Genomic DNA, 23,326 nt, shown 5'->3' on the forward strand with positions numbered 1-23,326 from the left:
CCACAGTATGGATAAAAATGCATAAACACATCAGTCCTAGATATTTAACTCTCAAAGGAGTCAAATCATCATAATATTCATGGTTAAGGTCGCTTATCATTGATTCCTTTATGTTGAAACTCAATAACCCTGCCAAAACCTCCTATCAGGACTTTTAAACAACCCTCAAGCCTTTGTTTATGACTCTATTATAGTCATCCTTCTAAATCCTTCTATTGGGAATTAAAACCCTCTCTAATCCTTTATAAAACCTTTAATGCCACATATATGTAAGCTTCCCTTTCAAACCTTGGTTCATATATGTTATATCGCATGAAATGCTCTATTGACGCTATTTTCCTCTATACCCTTTTATAAAGGAATTATGTGCATACACACATTTTTCTACCTTTCGTACAACTCCTGCACATATCTTGAGACACCATCTTTATTGTTGATCACAATCGGCTCCTTCGCATGCACACACCACACACACACACACATATACATATACATATACATATACATATACATATACATATATATATATATATATATATATATATATATATATCATCACCTCTCCAACTTCGATATGTGACTATCGGAATCCTTAACGCCACTTTTGCATTAAGAGACTCTTCCATGCACTTTATATAATACAAAGGAATTTACATTAAAACTCTGCTCCGACACCCATAGGCGGATCTCAAAAACATTACAACCACGACTATAGTTATCGTTGGGTCCGCCTCCTTTAAGCCTTTCCACTTTAACTTCCGATAAGCCCCATCTCCAATCACCGATTAGTGTAGCCTCCGATCAAACCTTTACCATCCATTGTATCCCCCGATCCAATAGTTGAGATTGCTCCCGATTGTTTAAACATGAGCGCCTATTCTCCACCATCGATTTGTACCCAACAAATTCGAAGACTATTGTTGCTATCGAGTAGACAACAAGCGCGAGGTTTAACCACCCGATAAAGTGGTTTCCTCTCACCTCCGCTTCCACGCATCGTTCAATGAGTGGAATCGACGCTCGTCCTTCAATATTGCTTACTGTTTTGAGGACGCTCGAAATCCACTTTCACTGTTACAAAACTACCTTCCTTCATTAAAGTTCGTCGATGTGATATTCCTTCGTCTCCTCTTCTATTAGACCCTGGCCATTGATCTTCAAGATCTAACGACTGCTGAGCATCAATACTTCACTTCTCTGTTCGCCTCTTTTACTTGATTTTCAATGTTTTCTGGGGTTTCTGTGTTTTCCAAAGGTTTCACCTTACGCTCTTCTGCTGCACAATTCATTCCCGCTTGAGCTTACCTCCACATGCTCCATTAACCAATGTCCTTTTAGAGCATTACTCAACCCTTTAAATGGATGCAACAATCCATTACGATTCCTTCGAATCGTTTTTCTCTTCTGCGCAGTTCTTCAGCACTCTGCCTTCTGCTTCCACTGCTCAACTTCCTCTGAGCTTAACTATGATCTTCTACTAAATTCTAAGACCAATAATGATTCCTCTAAATCATTTTTCTCCTCTGTGCGACCTTCAGAGCTCTGCCTGCAACCCTGTTACAGAACCTACGAATTCATAAGTAATTCATTCAAGAAATACTTGTTTCACGCATACTAACACAGTCAGGAATAAACCACTGTATATATATAGATATAGATATATGGACAAATGATTACATTCGAGACTTCTCTGTCTCACACAGGCTTATTCTTCACTATTGTGGCCTCTTTTCTTTGACACTGCCCGTGGGCTTACATATATGCTAGTGAGTTTTGTTGAACTCGTCCTGGTTTGACTCCTAGATCTACTGAACCGACTCCTAGATGTGCTCTATCCTCTATGTCCACTTCTAATTCCTTAAATTCCTAAAAGCTCTCCCTCTAGTTCCTCGAATCATGCAACTATTTAAGAGTTATAAATGATTTTGAACTCTTTTGTCATTACTGCCCACTCATGTCCCTCCTATTTGAGAGTATTTACAAGATATCTCACACATCTAATTGATTCAATTAAAAGCCTAATATTACATTAATTTATCACTTAGGAATCCAACTTCCTAAAAATACATGACCCCCTATGTCTACTTAATTACAATGATTTTCTCTTGGGTTGAATGCTCCTGCATCACATACCCCATTACAAAATGCCTTAACCAACATATTGTTTGCTAAGCTTGAGCTATTTGGCCAAGGTGAATAAAAGTTATCTTTTAAAGGTTGACTTTCCTAGTAAATAGTGTCTAGGATCAAATCTCTTGTGTATGTGGTGAGTCTTGTGCATATTCTATTATTTTTTCTCTCTCATTAGTAAAATTTAATACGGTAGATTAGTGAGGTTGTTTTTCTCTTGCAAGAGTGGTGTAGTGGTAAAGAATTATAGGTATATTTGTTTGGATGAAAACATCAGTTTATTCACAAATGATGGATATATTGCTGAGATATCTAGATCAATTTAGATCAAGTGTTAATTTTGTGAATTTTTTAGGCATAAATGTTGATATATTGTTAAAGGCACTCATGAATAATTCATTCAAGTTTCAACAAGACATTGAGTAGCTCAATACTCTGGAATGATCTGAAATTGAGTTATGTAATTGCAAATCCATAATCTAAAGGAAAGTGTTTCCCATGGTTATCATTGTTCTATCGTTCATATAAATCATCATGTTCAAAAAATAGATCAAGTGTTGTCTGCTAAAGTTGTGGTTGAAGTGTGCTAATCTAAATCATTGTGTTGAAGGAAATATAACACTAAATCAATGTTTCTCTTTTATACATCTTTCTTCTCAAATGGAGGTCTCTAGATTCCTATGAGTTATTATGTGTGTCACTTTACAAGATCACATGAGTAATACACTCATGTAAGGTTTCTTGATCATTATTGTGTTGAATTGATATCATGTATGGTGTCTACAAGAATTGTAATCTATGTAAATTTTATAGTAGTGGCCACATACGGTTCCTTATGGTTTATAAAAAAACTTGCCTTGCTAAATTTTCTAGATTTATCCATCAAAGAAGAAAATATGGTTAAGTTGTGTTTTGAGGATGTGTTTTGTTCTAATAATCTAATTAGAATATAGTATAGAGTAAACCATGTAGACATCTTGTGCATTTTGACTATGGTGAAGAAAATTGGATGATGGGATTTGAAGCCATCAGTGAAATCATGTTTGGATCAACTCTGTAATTGAATCCTACAGAGAATTGTTATCATTATGGTGTGATATGCCTATCACTAGTGTAAACACTAATTTGTTTGATAGTCTATCAATAGATATTTATTGATCAACCCATGTGACATAGACATTCTATGTGACTATATCATATATGTTTTGAAAAGAAGTATAATCATGCAAGTATTATTATTTTGTTGTGTATATAGGTGCTTAAGATGCATGATTTGTGGTTAGTCTGAATGGGCCATGTTTGACGTCTAGTTCAAGGAGTGACCTTCTCATGAAGCACTAAAATGGTCTACATCTTTTGCAACACACAATGTGGAACGAAATGTTAGAATCATTTGCACCTATTGTAAGATGGAACCAATGCTATTACTATCCCCCTCTAGTTGAGCTAGAGTGTATTACATGGATTGTATTTTATCATGGTGACATGTATAAATCCTGGATGTTAAACTATGTTGCATAGTGTGGAAAGGAATATCAAGGATAAAGTTGATTGGAAAAACACAAAAAAGCCAACAAATGGAAGGAAAGGTGCAAACAAAGTAGTGATTCATGGTTTTATGAGTCATCATAAATGGATAATGATAAAACTACAGATATAGGGTGGAGAAATACTTGGTAATATTAATTATATTTGAGTTGGAAGTGATGCTAGAATTGAAATAAGTTAAAGTTGCATAGCATCATATGCCCATGCATACATTTTCAATCATTTCATGGGTTTGAAGTTAATCACATGTAAATGGACATATGTTGTAAGAACTTGTTTAGGCATGCTTACCCACAATTTAGTAATTCACTGATGTAAGGTCTAAATGTAGGCCTAGGTGATAGAATTGAGGGGGAAATCCTATAATACTATATAAGGGGGACATCTTGTAATCCAAGATAACTATTTAATAATATTTTAGGGGGTAGGTGTTTATCCATGTTAAGTTTGAGGGAACGCTAGGTTAGTCTTGACATGCTTGACTCAATCAAGGATGGGTTATTGATTGTTTATTGTAGGTAGTTTATAGGGCCATGGTATTGATCCATATCATAGATGTGATGAAGCCTATTTAAAGGATTTATGCCTATTGTTTGGCCTAGGTGAATAAAATATATGTTTTAAAGGCTAGTTTTCCCAACAAATAATTTCCAACATAAGATCTCTTATGCATGTGGTTTTCTTATGCGTATTGTATTGTTGTTTCTCTCTCACTAATAAAATTTAACAACTAAGCTAATCACAAAGTCCACCACAAAGGTTGCAATAGGTTCTATAACAAAGAAGGGTATCTTAAGGAGCTACAAACTAAGAACATATTATATATTAAATGTCTCTAGAGAAGATGGAAAGAGAAAAGGAGACATTGTTGGTATAGGACAATTAGGCCACAAAAAATGAAACCAATTGGAGGTAGTGAGCAATGGTGGTTGTTGCAATGTTGAAGAAGCAAGTAGAGGAGAGCATAGTTGTGCTAAAGAGGATAAAGGGATAGGTTATGGATGTAGGAACATGAGAAGAAACAACACCCAAATAAGCTACCAAGACAAAGGATAATCTACCTACATGTTTTGAGGAGGTGCTTTTGCACTTGCTTGAGGCCTCTGAGTTTTAGCAACATGAAAGAAACATAATTATTAAGATCACAACAAGCCCGCTCAATGTTAGATCATAGAAAACAAAAGGGGGGTGTTATAATTAGTTGCAACAACAAAGACTAGAAGAAAAGGAGAAAAAGTGGGAATTACCATGATTAAAAGCCATCAAGGTAAAATCATGAAGGAAAAGACAAGCCTTAATTATTGATTCTATGATTACTTCAACCTATGGACAAATAGAGAAGTTGGAGTAACTTTATTTGAAGTGCCAAACCTTATGAGCTAAATTGGAGAAGCAAGTAGACATTCTTGGAAACCATAAGGAAAGATTTAGCATGGATAGAGTTGATGAAGGAATAGTCCAAAACAATTTACACTAAAACCATTAAGTTGGATACTAGTGATGACGAGATGGAGGAAGCACATATCTTAGCTTTGAGGTGGTGTGCTCTTAGGAATGAAAAGAAAAAGATAGGGAATTTGGGAAGGGATTTTACAAGGAAGGAGCAATCCTCACTCTACAAGAATAAAGAAGATGAAGCAAAATTTAAACTTCAAGCCAAAAGCCTTAACATAGTCAATACCAACTACACATGACATGACTAACTATCTATGGCAAAGTACATCTAGAAAATCTAGGAGGATAACACTACTTGGAATCTCATTTTTAAAATTCAACATGTTTAAGGATGCAATCATTAAAGAGATCTTAAGATAGAGCCCCTTTTTAAAGAGTGAGATGTGAAACCCAACTTGAGGATGAGTTGGAAAGTATGCCAAGGTAATTGATGTGAGCCATTTTTGACCAAGTTCTCAAAGAATAATGTTCAACAAAATACAATTAGAAAAAGATACAAAAGTCGTAAATGTCTAAATATGTGTAATCTTAAAAGTTTGAATACAGAAAGTATATTGAGTTGTCTCATACCCTCTATGCCTTTGACCCTCTATGCATTTTTATAAAGGTGTAGAGATTTTGCGTGTTCAATACAATTGATAGTGTATTAAAAAAAAACCTCTATGATTCATTTTTTTCCTATGTATAGAAGAAATATTTAATAAAAGAAAGATTATAGTTATTACTAGAGACTTGAGAATTAGTTAATTATTGCTGGGAGAGTTTTAAGAGAATGTTTTCGTGTTATATGAATACAATGGAAAAATCTCTAATGTTAAAGCTTTTGTCCAAAACTCTAATAGACCAAAAACACAATTCATATTGTTGTATTTAACTACTCAGAATGTCTATAATATTTTATTTTAGAAAAGCAAGGACCCATCTTGGATTGACTTAAAAAGTTTTCGAGATTCCCACTTTCACAAATGGAACTAAAAAAATAGTCTATCTAAACAAATTTCATAATTAAAATCATTTATCTTTGAAATATAAATATCTAAATAAAAACTACAATGTCCCTTAGCAAATAATCGTCGCCAAATTTCACGATCCCTACACGAGTGTCTTCCATATATCTTCACAATCACACGTTGCTTAATACAAAATCCTCTTGGTACTTCAAAATCTCTCTTTGCCTTGAATTAAAGCGGAGCATGTTTGTGGGTAGCTCTAATCTAGTCAAATTAATGGAGATCTAAATACACTTGCTATGTGTATTGTAAATGAAGTAATTTTTACATTATGCATAGTTGCTTAAGATATGATTAAATGACATACATATCATTAATCCATAACTTTCTCACACTTTATTTATTAAAAAATAAAACTTAAATATTTTTTAACAAAAATAAAATATTTTTAATTTATATTAAAAGTAAATGAAAACAAAACCTAAATACTTCTTAAGAAAAATAAAACATTTAAATATTAAAATTAAATAAATATCATAAAACATTAACCTCAATGTAATTTTGAAATTTTATATATATGAATAAAATTAAATTTAAGAATAATATTATCTATCATTATAAGTTTATTTTGATGCTTAGAATATGCCCAAGTACACACAGAGTGGTTTACCTTTAACTTTTTCTCTTAGATTTACTTTTTCCTTTTATTAAAGAGTATATTAAGAAAACATATCATAATTAAATTAAAGTGCATACCATTGTAAAAAAAATTAACCGTACATCGCAAGAGCATCATTGCAGACTTTTCCTTTAAAATAACTCATTCAAAACGTGAGGGTTTTGGGTTAAGATTGATTCTCAGTTAAATAATAATGATATCGTTGTAAATTATATTTAACCAATCATATTTTTAATTAAATAATTTGAATTTTTTATTCTAATTAATTATTAAATTATATAATTAAAATATAGAATAATAAATGTTATTATTTATTTTTTTGTTTTTTATGATTAACAAAATTAGTAATGCGTCTACTCATAATTGATAATTGTGTGACATGAGGTCGATGCTAAATGGTTGTTTTTATTTTTTTGAATCTAGGATAATTAGGTGACTGGCTGCCACTATAAACCTAGGCTAGGTGCAACAACCTGCAAGCCGCACAATAACAGGAACTTATGCCTCAACAAGAGCCGAGATGTCCTCTATGGGGTTGCCTACTCTTCTAGCCAAGACACAACCTAGGCTACTCTTCTAGCCAAGACCACTGCCTCAACAAGAGGCGAGACGTCCTCTATGGGGTCGCCTACTCTTCTAGCCAAGACACAACCTAGGCTAGGTGCAACAACCTGCAAGCCGCACAATAACAGGAAACTTATGCCTCAACAAGAGCCGAGACGTCCTCTATGGGGTCGCCTACTCTATAACAGGAAACTTATGCCTCAACAAGAGCCGAGACGTCCTCTATGGGGTCGCCTACTCTTCTAGCCAAGACACAACAGGTCAAATATATACTCATTGAGATTTGAACCCTCATCTCATGGGTTTCACTCAGTCACCGCTAAACCCCATATTACTGTATGATCCTAAATGTTTTTTTTTTTTTTTTTTTAATCTAGGATAATTGGTAACTCGTGAGAGTTATCCTGAACAAAGTGACTGCCACTATAAACCTAGGCTAAATGCCTCAACAAGAGCACAAACGACGTTCGCTATAGGATCGCCTACTCTTCTAGCCAAGACACAACAAGTCATATAATTTTTATTAGAATAACATAGGTTCAATCTCCAATTAATGTTATTATAACATTGAAGCGCAACTGCCCTGCCCCAAGCTCAACACACAAATAAAAACTAGGTTTAAACCCGTAACCTACACGGCTCAGAAAAGCCTTAATGCATTGCCTGCCAACAAATCACACCGTGGAAACTGAATGATAAATACATTTTTATTTTGATTTAAAATATAATTTAAATAGTAAAAATTTATATAGTTAATTTAGATAATTTTTTTTAATTAAAAATAAAATATTTAAACTTATTTCAAGGAATCTGATAACGTTACCGAAGCCTGACGTGTTCACGAGGGACATTATTGACAATTCCCGAGAGACACATTATTAGATTCAACCAACCTCGTTCACTTTGCAAACAACTCCCAGAGAAATAAAACAAAACAGTACAGCAAAACCCAACCCACTCCACAGTCCCCATTGCACATGATTTGTCCATTTGCTTTTCAAAGACACGATGGAAAAACAACCACGCCATTATTGACAGAATCCTGTAACTTCATTTATCCGAAATGCGTTGCAAAATATTTTGGGAAACGAGACATTCATGGGAAGTGAAAGCATCATAAAATATATCAGAACGGATTGTATTTATGTTATGTTAATCAATGCACCAATAATAATAAATACAAAATGCTAGAAAACATGACATTTTCCGTTGCAATCCAAGAAAAAACCCAAACGGAAAGCCACAACAGAATAAACCACCCACCCGCCCCGACCCCCAGAAAACAAGTAAACCCAACCAGTCTAATTAATTAAACCTGTGAGCAATCTGTACGCCCAAATCCCAGTCTTGAATGCTGCCGATCGAATTCCATGACAAAATTCTGCTGCATTATGTTGCCGATGACATTAAATCCTTGCCCGGACGCCTCGAGAATGGACAGGCAAGTCACGCCATCAGCAACAGCGATGAAGTAATTGTCAACAGGCGGGTGGAACGACGCCCCGCCGAAGAAATCAATGGAGAACGCGGGGAGCCGGGGGTTGGTTACGGTAGTCGAGTTGAAGCAAAGATCGAAGGGGCTGATAGCGACGCGAGGGTAGAGAACCAGGCTGTCGAATGCCGTGAAAAGGACAGTGTATGCAGGTTCCAAAATGTAGCTGAGTGTCGTGCCGGAATCCACAATGGTGCCGCCGGTACCATTGTCAGCGATGCTCCACGCAAATGGGGGAATGGGGAGGCGGATGCCGTTTACATTCACGCCTTCGACGGCGACGTAATAGTAGGTGTCGGGCACGCGGATGTCTCTGAGCAACGGAGTGTAGCGCAGATTTGATGCAACTTTGTCCTGCAAATTCCGGTTGCCGAAGACGAGATAATTGTGTTTGGAGGGCGCGCTGAGATGGTCCACGAGGCAATACGAGAATTTATAATTGGCATACATTGAGCCGATCTGGGAAGAAAAAGAGATTTCGCCCTGGCCTAATCCCATCACACCGTCGGCCCCATCGAAGCTATGGCCGTGCCTCTGGGTGCTACAGCCGAAGGCCACGTTAGGAGTTCGGGTCGCCGGCAGGGAAGCATTGGGGGAACTTAGGGTGGCTGTATCGTAGGCGAGGACGCCACCGCTGCTGGACTGGTCGGAGTATGAATACTCATAAATGCAATTCGTCGGATGAAGCAAACTGCAAGCAGACGGACCCGGGACCATCTGACATTCTTCCGATGCGCATGAAATTGGATGAAATGAGGACGATGCGTAGGCATTGAGAGATCGAGATCGGGTTCTGGAAACCGACCTGAGAAAATTTGAAGGATAGAAATTTATTTAAAGTAACAAATTTTCGTCTAATTTTATATTATAAAATAAAAATTCTGCATCTAAAATTTTCCTCGAACCTTCTTTTCCGGCTGCGGCGTCTTCTGCGACCATGGTACTGGTAATGGCAATTCACCCACATTAGGTCGCTGCCGGTGTCAGCAATGAGCAAGAAACGCTTCGATGGAGTCCCGATCTCTAAGTCGACGAAGTACTGCCCGGAGCTCACCGAAGCACCGGAGAATATCGGTGTCCCGATCTTGGCCCCCCCGAGGCCGCCTCCGTTTTCGCCTCGTACTTGGTCATGGCCGAAATAATGGGACCGTTTATCTGTCCGTTTCGAGGACGAGGAGCGGAGAATGCTTTTGACGAAGGCGGCGAGGCGGAGCTTGTCATGGCGGAGAAGCGACGTCACGGTTTCGAGTCTGGTCGCCGACGAATTCCTGAAAGGCGAGCCATGGCTGTTTCTGTGCATGAGCTTGAGTCGCACTATCTGTCCATCATGGCTCGCTTGTGCTTGCAGCGCCCCGAGAATGTACATTGTAGAGAGCCACACGAATGCCCATTTCAGGATTACCAGCGGTCTTCGCTGATGATCCATTTGGGAAGCCTTCGAAATGAAACGTGATACGAGCCCCTTCGGATCGAATAGATAGATCGGAGAAACGACAAATCAGGCGCGATGTGCGCTCCCCAAGATCCGGAAGTGGCTCAGCAGCACATGCTAATGAAGTTGGTTCCAGCTTTGATTTAACCCCATGGCCGCCTAATATTTCTTTTTCATTCTTCCATGCCCGCCGCCCCAGTCGCTGATGTCGAGAATGGTCGACTGTAAAACCACAAAGTGTTAATAAAACCATTTGGCGACTATAAAACCACAAAGTGTTAATAAAACCATTTAGTCTTTGTACATGTTTCATTTTCAAATTTATTCTATTCAAAAAAATAAACATGCTAAAATTTACTTTCAAATTTATAATTTCAATAAATCTTTTTTTCAGAAGAAAAAAAATCAAATATATTATATTACAGCAAATATAAAGTCATGTATACAGCATAACAGTATTGCCTGAACCAATAAATCTTTACACAAATTATACCATACCAGAAAATTCTAACCAATACCTTACTCTAACCATAACGGTGACGTTGAAACTTGAATAGGCTCAGCAATCCTAGTGGCCCTGCGTGCCATCCATGTATTGTATTGAATAAACAAAGGATTTAGTGTTGTCGCCCTCCATGAAAAGTCCAAGCTCAGGGTGTGAATGATGACGATGGCCATTTGTATGATTTGACCATGGTATCATGAGGGTCCGCATAGGCAGGAGAAGGTGGAAGAAATAATAACGGGATTTTGGAGGCTTTGTTTCGCTGGAGAAAGAAGGAACCGCTATTGGGACGATTCCCCACGCTTTCTAGATTTTCATCTCGCTTGGGAATTGATGAAAAGCTTCGCTGTCAAAGCCAGCCAACTCCTGTCGCTTCTTAAATATCCTGTTCACGAGGAAACGCTTCAACCGCATTCAGTAGTAAATACCTGCCCTTCATCACGGTGGGTGGATGATTGGTTTTAATTAAAAAAAAGTGCAAGTTTTTAGAGTTCAAGCTGTTGGGTGGACTGTGTCTCCCAGTAACTTGGTTTAATTTTAGGTTGGTTTGTTCTAATAAAGTTTAAGGAATATATTTAACTTTTAAGATGGATTTGAATTTTTATTTTATTTTAAAATATGTTTTAATATATATTTAAAGATTGGTATGTAACTTAGTTTAACTTTTATAAATAATATGTTGGTTTGATCTGATAAAGTTAAAGGAATATATTCTATTTTTTCTTTAAAGATGGTCCGGGACCTTTTATTTTATTTTCGAATATGTTTTTAAATATGGTTATATTTTATAAATTTATTTTATTTTAATTTCCTATTTAGGATTAATTTCCATAACCATAAATGTTATGTTGTTTTGTCGTAATAAAATTGGAGACATATTTTTACTACCAGGCTTCTTTTTAGTTGGATTTCTCTTTTTTTTTTTTTTTTTGGATATATCTGATTTGTCACAGATTTATCATGATTTAGTTTTATAAATAATATGTTGGCTCCATATGATAAAGTTATGGTTATGGATGCTTCACGGAGACAACTGTAATGACGATCAATTATATCATCTTAATATAATTACATTCTGATTTTTTCTTTTGAAGAAAAAAAAAAAAATGGATGCTTCACAAATTTATCTTGATTTAGTTTTATAAATAATATGTTAGCTTCATGTGATAAAGTTATGGATGCTTCACAGATTTATCTTGATTTAGTTTTATAAATAACATGTTTGGCTCTATATCATAAAGTATATGATAAAGTTAAAAGAATATATATTCTTGATGAGTTGAATTTCCTTTGTGGACATGTTTCCACATCTACATCCTTTACAAATTTATCTTGACTAATTTCTATAAATAGAATGTTGACTTAGTATGATAAAGTTAGAAGAGTAGACATTCTTTACATGTTGGCCTTCTTTTTTATTTCTTTATCTCAATCTTTCATAAATTTATACTGATTTAATTTTTATAGAATAAAGTTAAAAGAATATGGGTATCAATTTTTTACAAATTTCTTTAAATTTTATATAAATGTAAATTTATTTAATTTATTATTTTTTAAAATTTGTTTTATGATTAATCTTTATATATATATATATATATATTGTAATTTTGAGAGGACTATATCTTTATCATGTTCAATATATTACCAGATTCGGAATTGATATATATATATATATATATATATATATATATATATATAGTAATTTTGAGAGGACTATATCTTTATCATGTTCAATATATTACCAGATTCGGAATTGAATCTGTGACTTTACATCAAAGAATGTCTTGTGGATAATTTTATTTTTATTTTTAATAATGTAGAAATTTTTATATTATTTCAAAATTAATATATATATATATATATATATATATTTATTTTTTTATAAATTTTATTAGTATTTTTTTTTGTTAAATCAAGTTATGAGGATTTAAACTTTGAATTTCATTATTTACCTAATAATTCATACCTTAAATCTTATTAATTTTATTAATAATAAAATGTAATTAAATTTTATATCTTAATTTAATTAACTATTTATTAATTTATTTAAAAATTAATCAACTTTTAACAATTAAATAAAATAAATTTATATTATTTGAATGAATGATAATAATACAAGGGTTTTGTTAAAATAATATGTCCAAAAATTTCAATTTATTATTTAAAAAGAACTTATACTAGCGTATATTTATAATAATTTATTATATAGAATTAAATTGTAATAAAAGATGATAATTTTGTTGTAATTAATTCTAATTATAATTAAACATGATATTGATATTTTTGTTTTAAAATAAGATTTGAGATTATTTTTATTAGTTAATAGTTTCTCATATTAGTTAACAAGAGGAAAAATTTTCTCTCATAAACCATGCATAAATTAATTTAAATAACATAACTATTAATAGATTATTAAATTATAATAAATTGTAATATATATATATATATATATATATATATATATATAAAAAAAAAAAACTTTTATTTATAGCACTAATAATTATATTATACTAAAATTGATTATTGAAATGGAATTTGAAACAAAATTTGTGTAGATCAAGCAATTTATCTATCAAATAGGGTTCAAATTCCTTTTTCATATAATTTTTTCCCCTAAAATTTTAGTTGTTAAATTTATTTTAAATACATCAATATATTTAACACTTCTAAAAATTATTAACCCATTAATTTTTAAGAAAATTCATTAAAACAAAAAAATCAAAAAGCACAAATATACCTGTAATCCCTACTCTCTTGTTTAGCATGCATTGATGAGGATGGCCTTGGAGTCAAAGTTTCGCTGATTTATCCAGCCTTTCATCCTCATCTTCACTGCACAACTAAGGGTTTTGCACAAGCTGTAATTGTACTTCAAGGTTTTTTGGTTAAGTTATACGATCAAAACATTAATTCACCCGTTGTTAAGCATAACAAAAATATCAATACATTTAGTCACACGTACACTCACCAAACTAACATGTCAACTAACATGTCAAGATCATATCCAAATTCCAACTCTTCGTTTTTCCACCTTTTTATGTACACCGGTCCTATACACCTTGTGAAGCTTCTCCCGACAATATTCATCATTGTCAGCCATTATATATATGGTCTTTGTCCATGCCTAGCTACATGAATTTAACTTTTTGTGAGATTTTAGTGTACTTTCAATGAAACATGCATCATGCCATTCAAACTTTAAACACACCAATCGAGATTGTGATAGGTATAACCAATAAGCATTATTGCTATAAGGTGCAAGGGGTGAAAGAAAGTCGAATAATTAGGTAAAACCTCAACATCCATGGATTGGACCATGGTGGAATTTTCACTTTAATAGTGAGTTTTAAACATGGCTAGAATGTGGAATGGAAAATGAAAAATCTTTCTAATATTCGAGGATTATAACGTTAGTTGCTAATTAGGCTTATCAGTTGGCACATGTCTTATTTGCACTTATCAAATACTCCATTCCTTTTTGCTTGGTGTTATCTCTTTCATTGGCACATGTCTTATTCGCACTTATCAAATACTCTATTCCTTTTTGCTTGGTGTTATCTCTTTCATTTGTCATTTATCATTATTTTTTTTGTATGGATCTACATAGATGTTAGTTCTGTGTAGTGATCTACATTGTATGTTGGAGTCTTCATCTTATTGTCATTATTTTTTCCCTTTGATAGTTTGACGACCTAAGTGATCTAGATTGGATCATTATATTGTTTTTCATCCATTTCGATGCGTTTAGAGTGGAAAATGTGGAGGAATCAGCTCATGGGGCCATTTTTATTGGTGGGACATAGTTTGGAAAAACAAGGTCTGAAACCTTTTGGGAGCATTTTGAGGCTTCAAATGATGTTTTTGGGGTAAAACTTTGTCACTTTATTCTCACAGGTTTTCATGTTATTCTACATGTAAAGATCTTTCCAATGGCACAAGAAGTGCGTCAATCATAGTCTGTATATGAAATTTATACCACTTAGAAGTTGACCTTCCTATTTTCACACCCATAATTCAGGAAGATGTCGCGTCATCCCCCATTATTCATGGAAAATTGGTTAGCCACGTGATTATGATGTAAAAGACTCTAGCAGACTCTATATTGTAACTTCGGTTAAGAGTAAAGGTAGTCAAACCTAACCACTAGTGGGCTATCAAGTTGTGTTATAACCGGGCCACTAGTAGGAAAAGAGATTTGATTCTTTCAAGTGCATTTGTTCCATAGCTAAGCAAAACTAGTCAAGAGGGATAAGAGGTAGAGCATACAAAGAGGATTTGTGCATTGTAGCAACCCATGGGCTACAAGCCATATTTCTTAGTACTTGCAGTCGTATTTCCAGACAGAGAAAGAAAGCAGAGTAGCCTCACCTTCCAACGAGGTTGTTCTCTTGAAAGGTTTTCCCAAAGAAAATTTTGTGTCTTATGAGTGTGTGTAACTGCTCCCTCCCACATTTACCCAATTTCACTGGTCTGGAAGGGTAAACATGAGACAAAGAGCTACTATGACATGACCTAGCCTCCAAGCTTAATTTATGTAAGTGGAGCCGATAATTGGAACTTATTGACCACGAACTGACAACCTATAGGGCTTACAGGACACTCAAGGGCCAAATAACCACCCCAAGTAACCAAACCATGAGCTAAACTGTTTTTTTACTAACTTAACACCCCAACCACATGCACAAGCCTGTCTGAGTGTGATTGTAGCCCAAAATCCTCAATTCAGTGTCTGCAGTCCCAAGATCTGAGCCACAATTCGAGGTCAGCCTTCAGACCACTACCCACAACTTCTTGAGACTTCCAGAATGATAAATGACTTGAAGAAAATGCTAATCATAAAAAACTTGATCGAGGACTTGACCTAACTAGGCCTAACTATGACAATGATTTCATCAAACATATAATAAACATGTAATCTACAGGTCATGAATGCATATCTGAACATAGGAGTCTAAAAGCTATCTGAGAATCACCAAGAAGGTCTAATGCCCTCTCATAATCACTGCAATAACACTTGTTAGCCCATGAATTCATTAACCATCACATAGTTGCCAAATCTTGAACACTACATAGTTAAAGTACATTGCAAATCCATGCTTATAACCAACATATAATCAACATATAACCAAATTACTAACCACCACATAACAACCATCAAATCACCATAATAACATGTACAAATGCTCATAGAACACAATCAAAAAATGGCTCATATTAATTGATGCGAAAGCCAACCAAGAAAGGGATTTCCACGTACTACCCGACTATTAGTATGAAATTTCTTGGAAGGTGTACCAAAAACACTTAAGTCACTGGTGACAAATGACCATAACAAAAATATGTGGTTGCTACGCTTCAAATCTACATTAATTAAACAAGAAAAACCTGCAATAAAATGATATATGTGATCCAAAATAGCGAACAACAATAGAAAACCAATGTAATAACCCAATATGGAAAGACTTTTAAATGAATAATAATCTTTATTGATAACATCTGGTGAAAGATATCTACAAAATGGGTCTGCAAATCCCCCTCCATGGGATGGGTCCTTTGATGTCCTTGATGCTTCAGTGATCAGTTCTCTCTCTCAATATGTGAAAAACCCAAAACAATGTGTAGAACTCAAGTGGGAGCTCAAATGCAAGAAGACGATAGTGGTGACAATGATAATGATCATGGTGAAGAATGAATGGAAAACCCTCTTATTTATAACAAAGTATTTGGTTGATCTTGAAAATGGAAAATAATAAAATATTGACCAAATCAAGATCTAACTGTTAGAAATACTTTATTATATTTTTTGGAGAGAGAAAAGATATTCAAAATGGTCAAATATCTTTATTTAGAAATAATTAATAAATAAAATGATTTATTAATTATTTCGCGAGGATTAAGAATGGTGTGAAATTGAAATAATTATTAAATAGTGATTTAACAATTATTCCAATAATATAATTAAGGAATAATAAATAAATAATGATTTATTTAATTATTCCTAGGTGATTTAGTCAAATGTGACAATGAATAATTATCAAATAATGATTTAATAATTATTGCTAGAGAAAATTAAATAAATAATGATTTATTAAATTATTCTCTTGGGGTTTTTAAATTTTAATTAGAAATAATTTAATAAAAATGGTTTACTAAATTATTTCCCATGGTGAAAGTGATTTTACTATGGTAAAATTAATTCAACATGGTGTATTTCAATCTACCTAGTTAGAGGGTAGTGTACCTTAGTACCAACCTTCATTATTGTTCAGTGCCCCCCAACGTGTGAGTGTTAGGAGCAAATCATATGAGTGAAATACATTGTAGGTTACACTTCCACGAGACACCAAAGAGGAGTCATAGAGAGAGAGAGAGAGAGAGAGAGAGAGAGAGGTTGAAGCAATGCAAGGAAGGACGGAGGAATGGAGGGGGTGATACCCACTAAACTGATATAAGCCTCCTTTTATTTTGGAGTACATGATCTCAAATGAGGCGGGGGAGGCATACCCATACCTGCCGAGATAACTGAGTATAAAGAATAATGGAAATCCCAACAATGTGGGACTGAGCTACAAAGTACATGATACATGATATGATGACATCAATGGGCTAGAAAATAGTATAATGAATCCCATATACATAATGCCCCTAGAAAGACACAGGTCAGGACTGAATACAATAACATCCTAGTACATGAGACATAATGCCCCTCAAGCTGAGATGGTGAGTGGGGATCATGACCAAAGAAGCCTTGTTGAACCGGAAAGGGCTCTGAAGATCTAAATGGATCATCTAAAGCAGACATGCATGTTGTGGGTGCTGCAAGCAGTTGAAACCGAACCCATCAAATCTGCGAAATTGCGGCTGAGGCCGGATCATAATCTACGAGCATCTGATCATGTGGGGGGCTACTTGAAGGGCCATCCCCTCATGTGGTCTGGAACATCTCACACACAACCGGGAATGACTTGTACAATCTCCTGAATCATCAAACCATCAAGTGTACGATTCTCAATCGTGCAATAATGAGTTGGCGTCGAGCACGTGAGAAACAAACAAGCCAAATGGCAATGAAGATTCCCTTTGCTTGATCCGAGGCACTGAACAATAATGAAGGTTGGAACTAAGGTACACTACCCTCTAGACCACTCTTCTGGAATAAATGCGTTGAAGTCGACAGAAGAGGACCTGCTAGAGTTGAGGCAATGAGGAATCCTCAACAAAGGCACGAGGATCATAGTAGAGTGAATGATGGAATGACACCGGGGATGATGATGGAAGGAAACAAGATGAGTGGTGGGATGAAGACTTCCCTTGTCAGAGAATAGTATGCATGGTTTACCTGGCAACAACTGACTCGATTCTTGAGGGGATGGTCAATTACTAAGATGAAGGCTTTTCAGAGACAGAACCATATAATTGGAGGTCAAATGAGCAAAATAGGATGATTGTGATGCAAATACGGATGGGACACTGTAACGAGCACTCAATGAAACTTGGAATGGACTCCATGAATGCAGTGGTGACTCATCTCAGATGCTCTGAACAAGGGTGATTTGATGATGCTGCCACGTGGGAGAGGCCTAAAGGGGACCATAAACACATGAATAAAAATGGTTACTTATGACAAAAATCGACATGTGGGACGACCAATGCAAGTTAAAGTGGTACCAGAGTACAAGCGACTCATATGAAGAAATTCAATTTTAATTAGCGACAAAATGAGACCCTGTGGAAAAAATGGCTTCCCGGTGAAGTGTCAAATTACCCAAAAAAAAAGAGGCCCATTATAGAACTCAGTGATAGCTTTCCAATGGCACTGACAGTTTATCAAATCGAGTTACGGTTTGGTCGCAATGGCCGATGGAAAAAACTATTATTTTTCTTATAAAAGGGCTTCTTGTCCCCAAATCCAATTCATTTGCATAGTGAGTTTTTAGAGAATTTGGAGAGGAGGAGAAGGTCCTAAATCTTGTGGAGATCGTAGTGGACAAACCGACCATCAGAATCAAGATTTGCAAGTTGGAGGTAGGTGGCCTAACCTTACTCATCAATTTTGGTGGATTAGATTTCCAGATTAGGGCTTCAGCTCACCTGGGGAAACCCTTGCTCTTTCTCATGGTTAGAGTTCACTTTTTGGATCTTGTTCTGCATTTTGGAATGCAGAAACTGGGCCAATAAATGTGTCTAGTGCAGTTTTGATGGAAAATATTGCATTCTTGGTTGAGAGGAAAAGCAAGATGGAGGGTATCTGTTGAGCTGAAGGTTTGAACCAATGGTGTGTGCCTTTGAATATGAAATAAAAAAACATAATGGTATGATGTAGGTATGGTAGAGCTAAAGGTGTCATGGTGAGAATTAGATTTGGAAACTCTTCATGCTAAGATTTAGGGGAACCAAGCAGTTAGAAGGTTTTTGGCATGGTATGGGGTGAAGTCCTTGGCGAACCCATTAATGAGGGTTGGTGAGCCCCTGTTACCGAGGATTGTGAGCTATTGGGACCCAGATCAAGAGGCCTATGTAGTACAGGGGCACATGAACGAGATCACTATCTAGGAAATATATTTTTTGATAGGAATTCCCTCCTAGGGGTGGTGGGGGAGATACATCCAGTGTTGCCTCGTGGGAGGCATATATGGGAGTTTGTGGATCATCATTGTGTACCAGGTGTTCGTGAAAAAGGGCATAACCATCTAGATCAGTGACTTAGAGAGGCTTGCGACACGGGCTACAACTACAACAATGTTGCAGACCTTGGGTAGTCATGCCTTTCATCACATCACTAGGGGGTAGATGATGCTTTTGGAGAGTGTGTTGAGAGGGACCTACTATGGGTGGGACCAAATGATGTTGTCATCATTGGAATGACATTTGATACTATGCATGTGAAGGACCAATGATAATTGTTCATTTGGGACAGTTTTGTGCTTATTCTTCTTTGAGAAAATCCTGACCATTTGATCACGTGTACAGATCTGTGATGGGGGCCCACAGGAGCCCAAGATGCACCGTCGAGGGAAACTACTACAACGAGGTGGAGGAGGGGGAGTCTAATCGGTATTCCGACCTGATTTTTTTGTACATTGAGACCAAATTCCATTGTACATAGATGACTATCCATATAGTGGAATGAACTATCAGGGAGATCCTGCCTTACCACTGCCATCGGGATGAGCATGGGGTATAGATGATAGCTGGAAGTTTCTATATATTTGTTGCACTTAAATTTTAAGAAATATGGGTATTTGGTACTAATTTCTAAACTTGTGGTATGCATATATAGCACTAGTGAAGCCGATATGATATATAGGACTAGCCGCAACTCCTAGGGTTGCAGATCAGGGTGGTTCGACATCACAATAGATATCAGGTGGTGATACTATACTGAAGGATCTATGCCATAGGTTCGAAATGCCACTAACCAGGGTGATAGAGTGCAGATGACATGAGTTAGAAGATCGGTATACAAATGACTGCACTAGTATTCCCTCAGAATGGTGAGGTATCACGAGGCGCATAGTTATGGCCGCTTAGGAAGTTCAAGACCTACGGGCTGGTGGGATGGAGCCATTGGCTTGGCAGCCTCCAGATGATAATGATTTGGCATATGGACATGTGGGTCCCCATTTTTGTTTTATTGTAACATGTGATGAGCATGTAAGATGTATTTAGAGTAGTGGACTCCAAACACTATATGTTGGATATTATGATACATAATATGGCTATGCATCTTTTGTGGAAATTGTGGTTTGCCACATTTTTATGCTATGGATGTATTCTTGTATATTCATCTGATAAATTCCAATCTAGAATGTTATTTGCAATGGTATCTACATAGTGATTTTTGGCTCTAGGAACATGAGTGGATGTAATGGATTCAAATTCACGTGCAAAAATATTAACTCATAGATATTTTCTAAATAGCATAGGATTATTCACATGATAAATGTTGTGCAATTGCAAGACAAGTAGCAAGGAATCAAGATAAACATGAAGGTGAAGGATGTGGTGATCAAGGGAATATGATCACAAACCTATCACAACATCATATTCGGCCTGGTTATTGGTGGCAGATCTAATGCAGATGCCATTGGAGTGGAATAACGAATGCAAGGGGGTAAAAATGGTCCAAGGTGCTGAGGCTAGATTCTTGGAGAAGCGACTTACACCATCAGCATAAACGATATGAGATGTGGATGATGGATCCATCTGAAGGGCATAAGAATATGATGAATGGGTGAGACAATGACGGAGGAGAGTGTCAACACCGCGACAATGAAGATCGTCATCGATGAGGAGATAGCGAGGGGCTTGATGTCGAATATGTTGTTGATCATCACGGTTAAGATGGGGGGGGGAATGTTTGGGTTCACAAATAGGCGAGGATAATGTTGGACTCCACAGTATATTGATCATGATTGTGCTGCGGAAGGAAGTACGCACGATGGTGCATATTTCCCCAAGGATAATCAGGGGTGGTCATGGCTTCCATGAGGTATTCATCAGAATGGAATATGGGAGGACTGGAGGAAGAGAGACCACATGATCAAGAGGAGCTATCTGAGGCATCTTCATGAGAGACAAGGTTCACATACACATCGTTAATGCTGGGAGACAGGTGACTAGTAGATGTGACAACTATCGATGTTGAGATTGAAGTGTTTATTGAATAAGGTTCAACAAAATCACAAAAAGAGATGTTAAGAGAGTCCCAATATATCAATCCCATGAATGACAATAGGTAGAGAATGGGAGCAATAATATCTGTCATATCGACATGAGGAGGAGGGATCACTATGGGTGGTTGAGAGACCTCCTGCTCTCGACTAGGAGTGGGACCAGAATCCACAAGTAGAGGAGAGGTGGAATCACTACGAGTGGCCTCTATTTCGTGAAGCACTTGAAGTGTATCACAAAATTATTTGAGATGGGGACAATGATGAGAATAATGGCCATAATTATCACACCAAGCACATGGGTGATTCGTGCGTAAATATGTGTTCTTCTTAGCTAAATCAGGTAAGGTGGCATAGAGCTCAGGAATGTTGGAGTCAAGAAAGGTATCAAAGACCAAATTCTTGATATGAGGGAGCTCAAGATGCTTTTCTAGGATTTCCCCGCCTCACCAGATGCTTTCACAATAGGAGTAGGTTCTTGTTGAGGTTGCTGAGGAATTGAAGCAAAGGAAGTGGTAGTAATGATAAGTTGAACAGGGGTCAAAGCCATGTAAGGTTTGAGTTGATTAGGAGGAGTGTTTACGAGAGGATCAATGTACTAGACTGGGATCCCCAAGGTAATGTTAGGTAAAATCGATGTAGCCATGACTATTGCAGAATAAACTATATGGGATAGTAATAAGAATAGTATATGACCAGAAGGGTAATGACTTGGGGGAATTGCTCTGATATGGTTAAGACACGGGGGAATGGTTCCGGATTGAAAAGGACTAGGAGAGATACCAACATAAGGAAGAGGACCTTGAGGAGTAACACTTGAAGGCTATGTTGAGTTGGGAAAAATAGGTTGCATAGGTGCTCGTCACTGTGAAGACATACCAAACCTCTTATGAGTAGCCCATGATGCTTGAAGCATGCAAACACTAGATGAGATAGGCTCATAAGGAGTAGGCAGTGGACCATAATAAGCACCGAACAAGGTGGAATCTTTGTAGACTCTAGGAAATACATTGGTGAGGGACAAGACAGTCTTATTTCCAGTCATCGATGAGATAGTGGATTGAGGTGAAGTCTGAGACTTAGGGTCATAGTATGTCAACTCATCGATAGTGACAATATTTCCATTATGAAGGAAGAAAATCTTACGGAAAATCGTAGATGTGACAACAGACATAGCATAGGTGTAACTACGACCTAGGAGGATATTATAATCTAATGGGGCATCAATGACCTCAATGTCAATTGAGACAATATTGTCGGCAACAATATAAGACATTTGCGATATAAGCCAATGGGCTAAGAGGAATGATTTTCCTAAGCATAGAGAGTGATTGTGGAAGGGGATAGGTCAAGTGAAATAAGTTGTTTCCAAACACTAGCTTCGATCACACAGGTGGAGATGCCTTCGTCTATGATACACCACTAAATAATGTTGTTTCTTATAGAGGCTAGTATTTGAAATGCAACGGATGAAGGAAGTGGGGGATGTTCCGATTTTTAAACGTCAAATACAATCATACGATCGTCCGAAGGATCCATAACACCCAAAGCAGAGAGTATATATTTCTGTTGGGATGGGAACGTCTGAAGGACTTCTAGCATTAACATGACAGTAGGAGACTGTGCCAAGTCATATACTATGTTATAGGTATGGGCGGCTTTAGCAGAAGTAGCATTTCGACGTAATGAATATTTGGGGATCTTGGGGATAACCTCTACTTTAGGTAGAGAGATATCTAAGGTACCATTTGATGATGATAGAGGCTCACTGGAAACTTGGGGTTGGGACTAAGTTTTTGAATTAGCAGGTGGCTTTTCATATTGGCGCAATCGAGTCTGAAGGTTGACTTGTTCTTTGTTGACTTCATTGGAATTCATCATAAGAATCTGATAATCTT

The 23,326-nt window shown here is 36.3% G+C and overlaps 1 protein-coding gene across 1 annotated transcript; it reads right to left on the reverse strand.

Moving 5' to 3' along the window:
* Positions 1–8,450: 8,450 nt before the first annotated feature.
* Positions 8,451–10,955, reverse strand: LOC149180841 (aspartic proteinase NANA, chloroplast-like). Its single transcript, XM_089418234.1, has 3 exons — positions 10,769–10,955; positions 9,724–10,472; positions 8,451–9,623 (listed from the first exon to the last, which is right to left on the reverse strand). Exons 2-3 carry the CDS (start codon positions 10,242–10,244, stop codon positions 8,636–8,638), a joined length of 1,509 nt encoding a protein of 502 aa, XP_089274360.1. The 5' UTR covers positions 10,245–10,472; positions 10,769–10,955; the 3' UTR covers positions 8,451–8,635.
* Between the last annotated feature and the right edge of the window lie 12,371 nt (positions 10,956–23,326).

This window comes from Pinus tabuliformis, chromosome 3_2 (genome assembly GCF_031772625.1).
Source record: "Pinus tabuliformis cultivar Carrire ecotype Pingquan chromosome 3_2, CPIR1, whole genome shotgun sequence".
NCBI lineage: Eukaryota > Viridiplantae > Streptophyta > Pinopsida > Pinales > Pinaceae > Pinus > Pinus tabuliformis.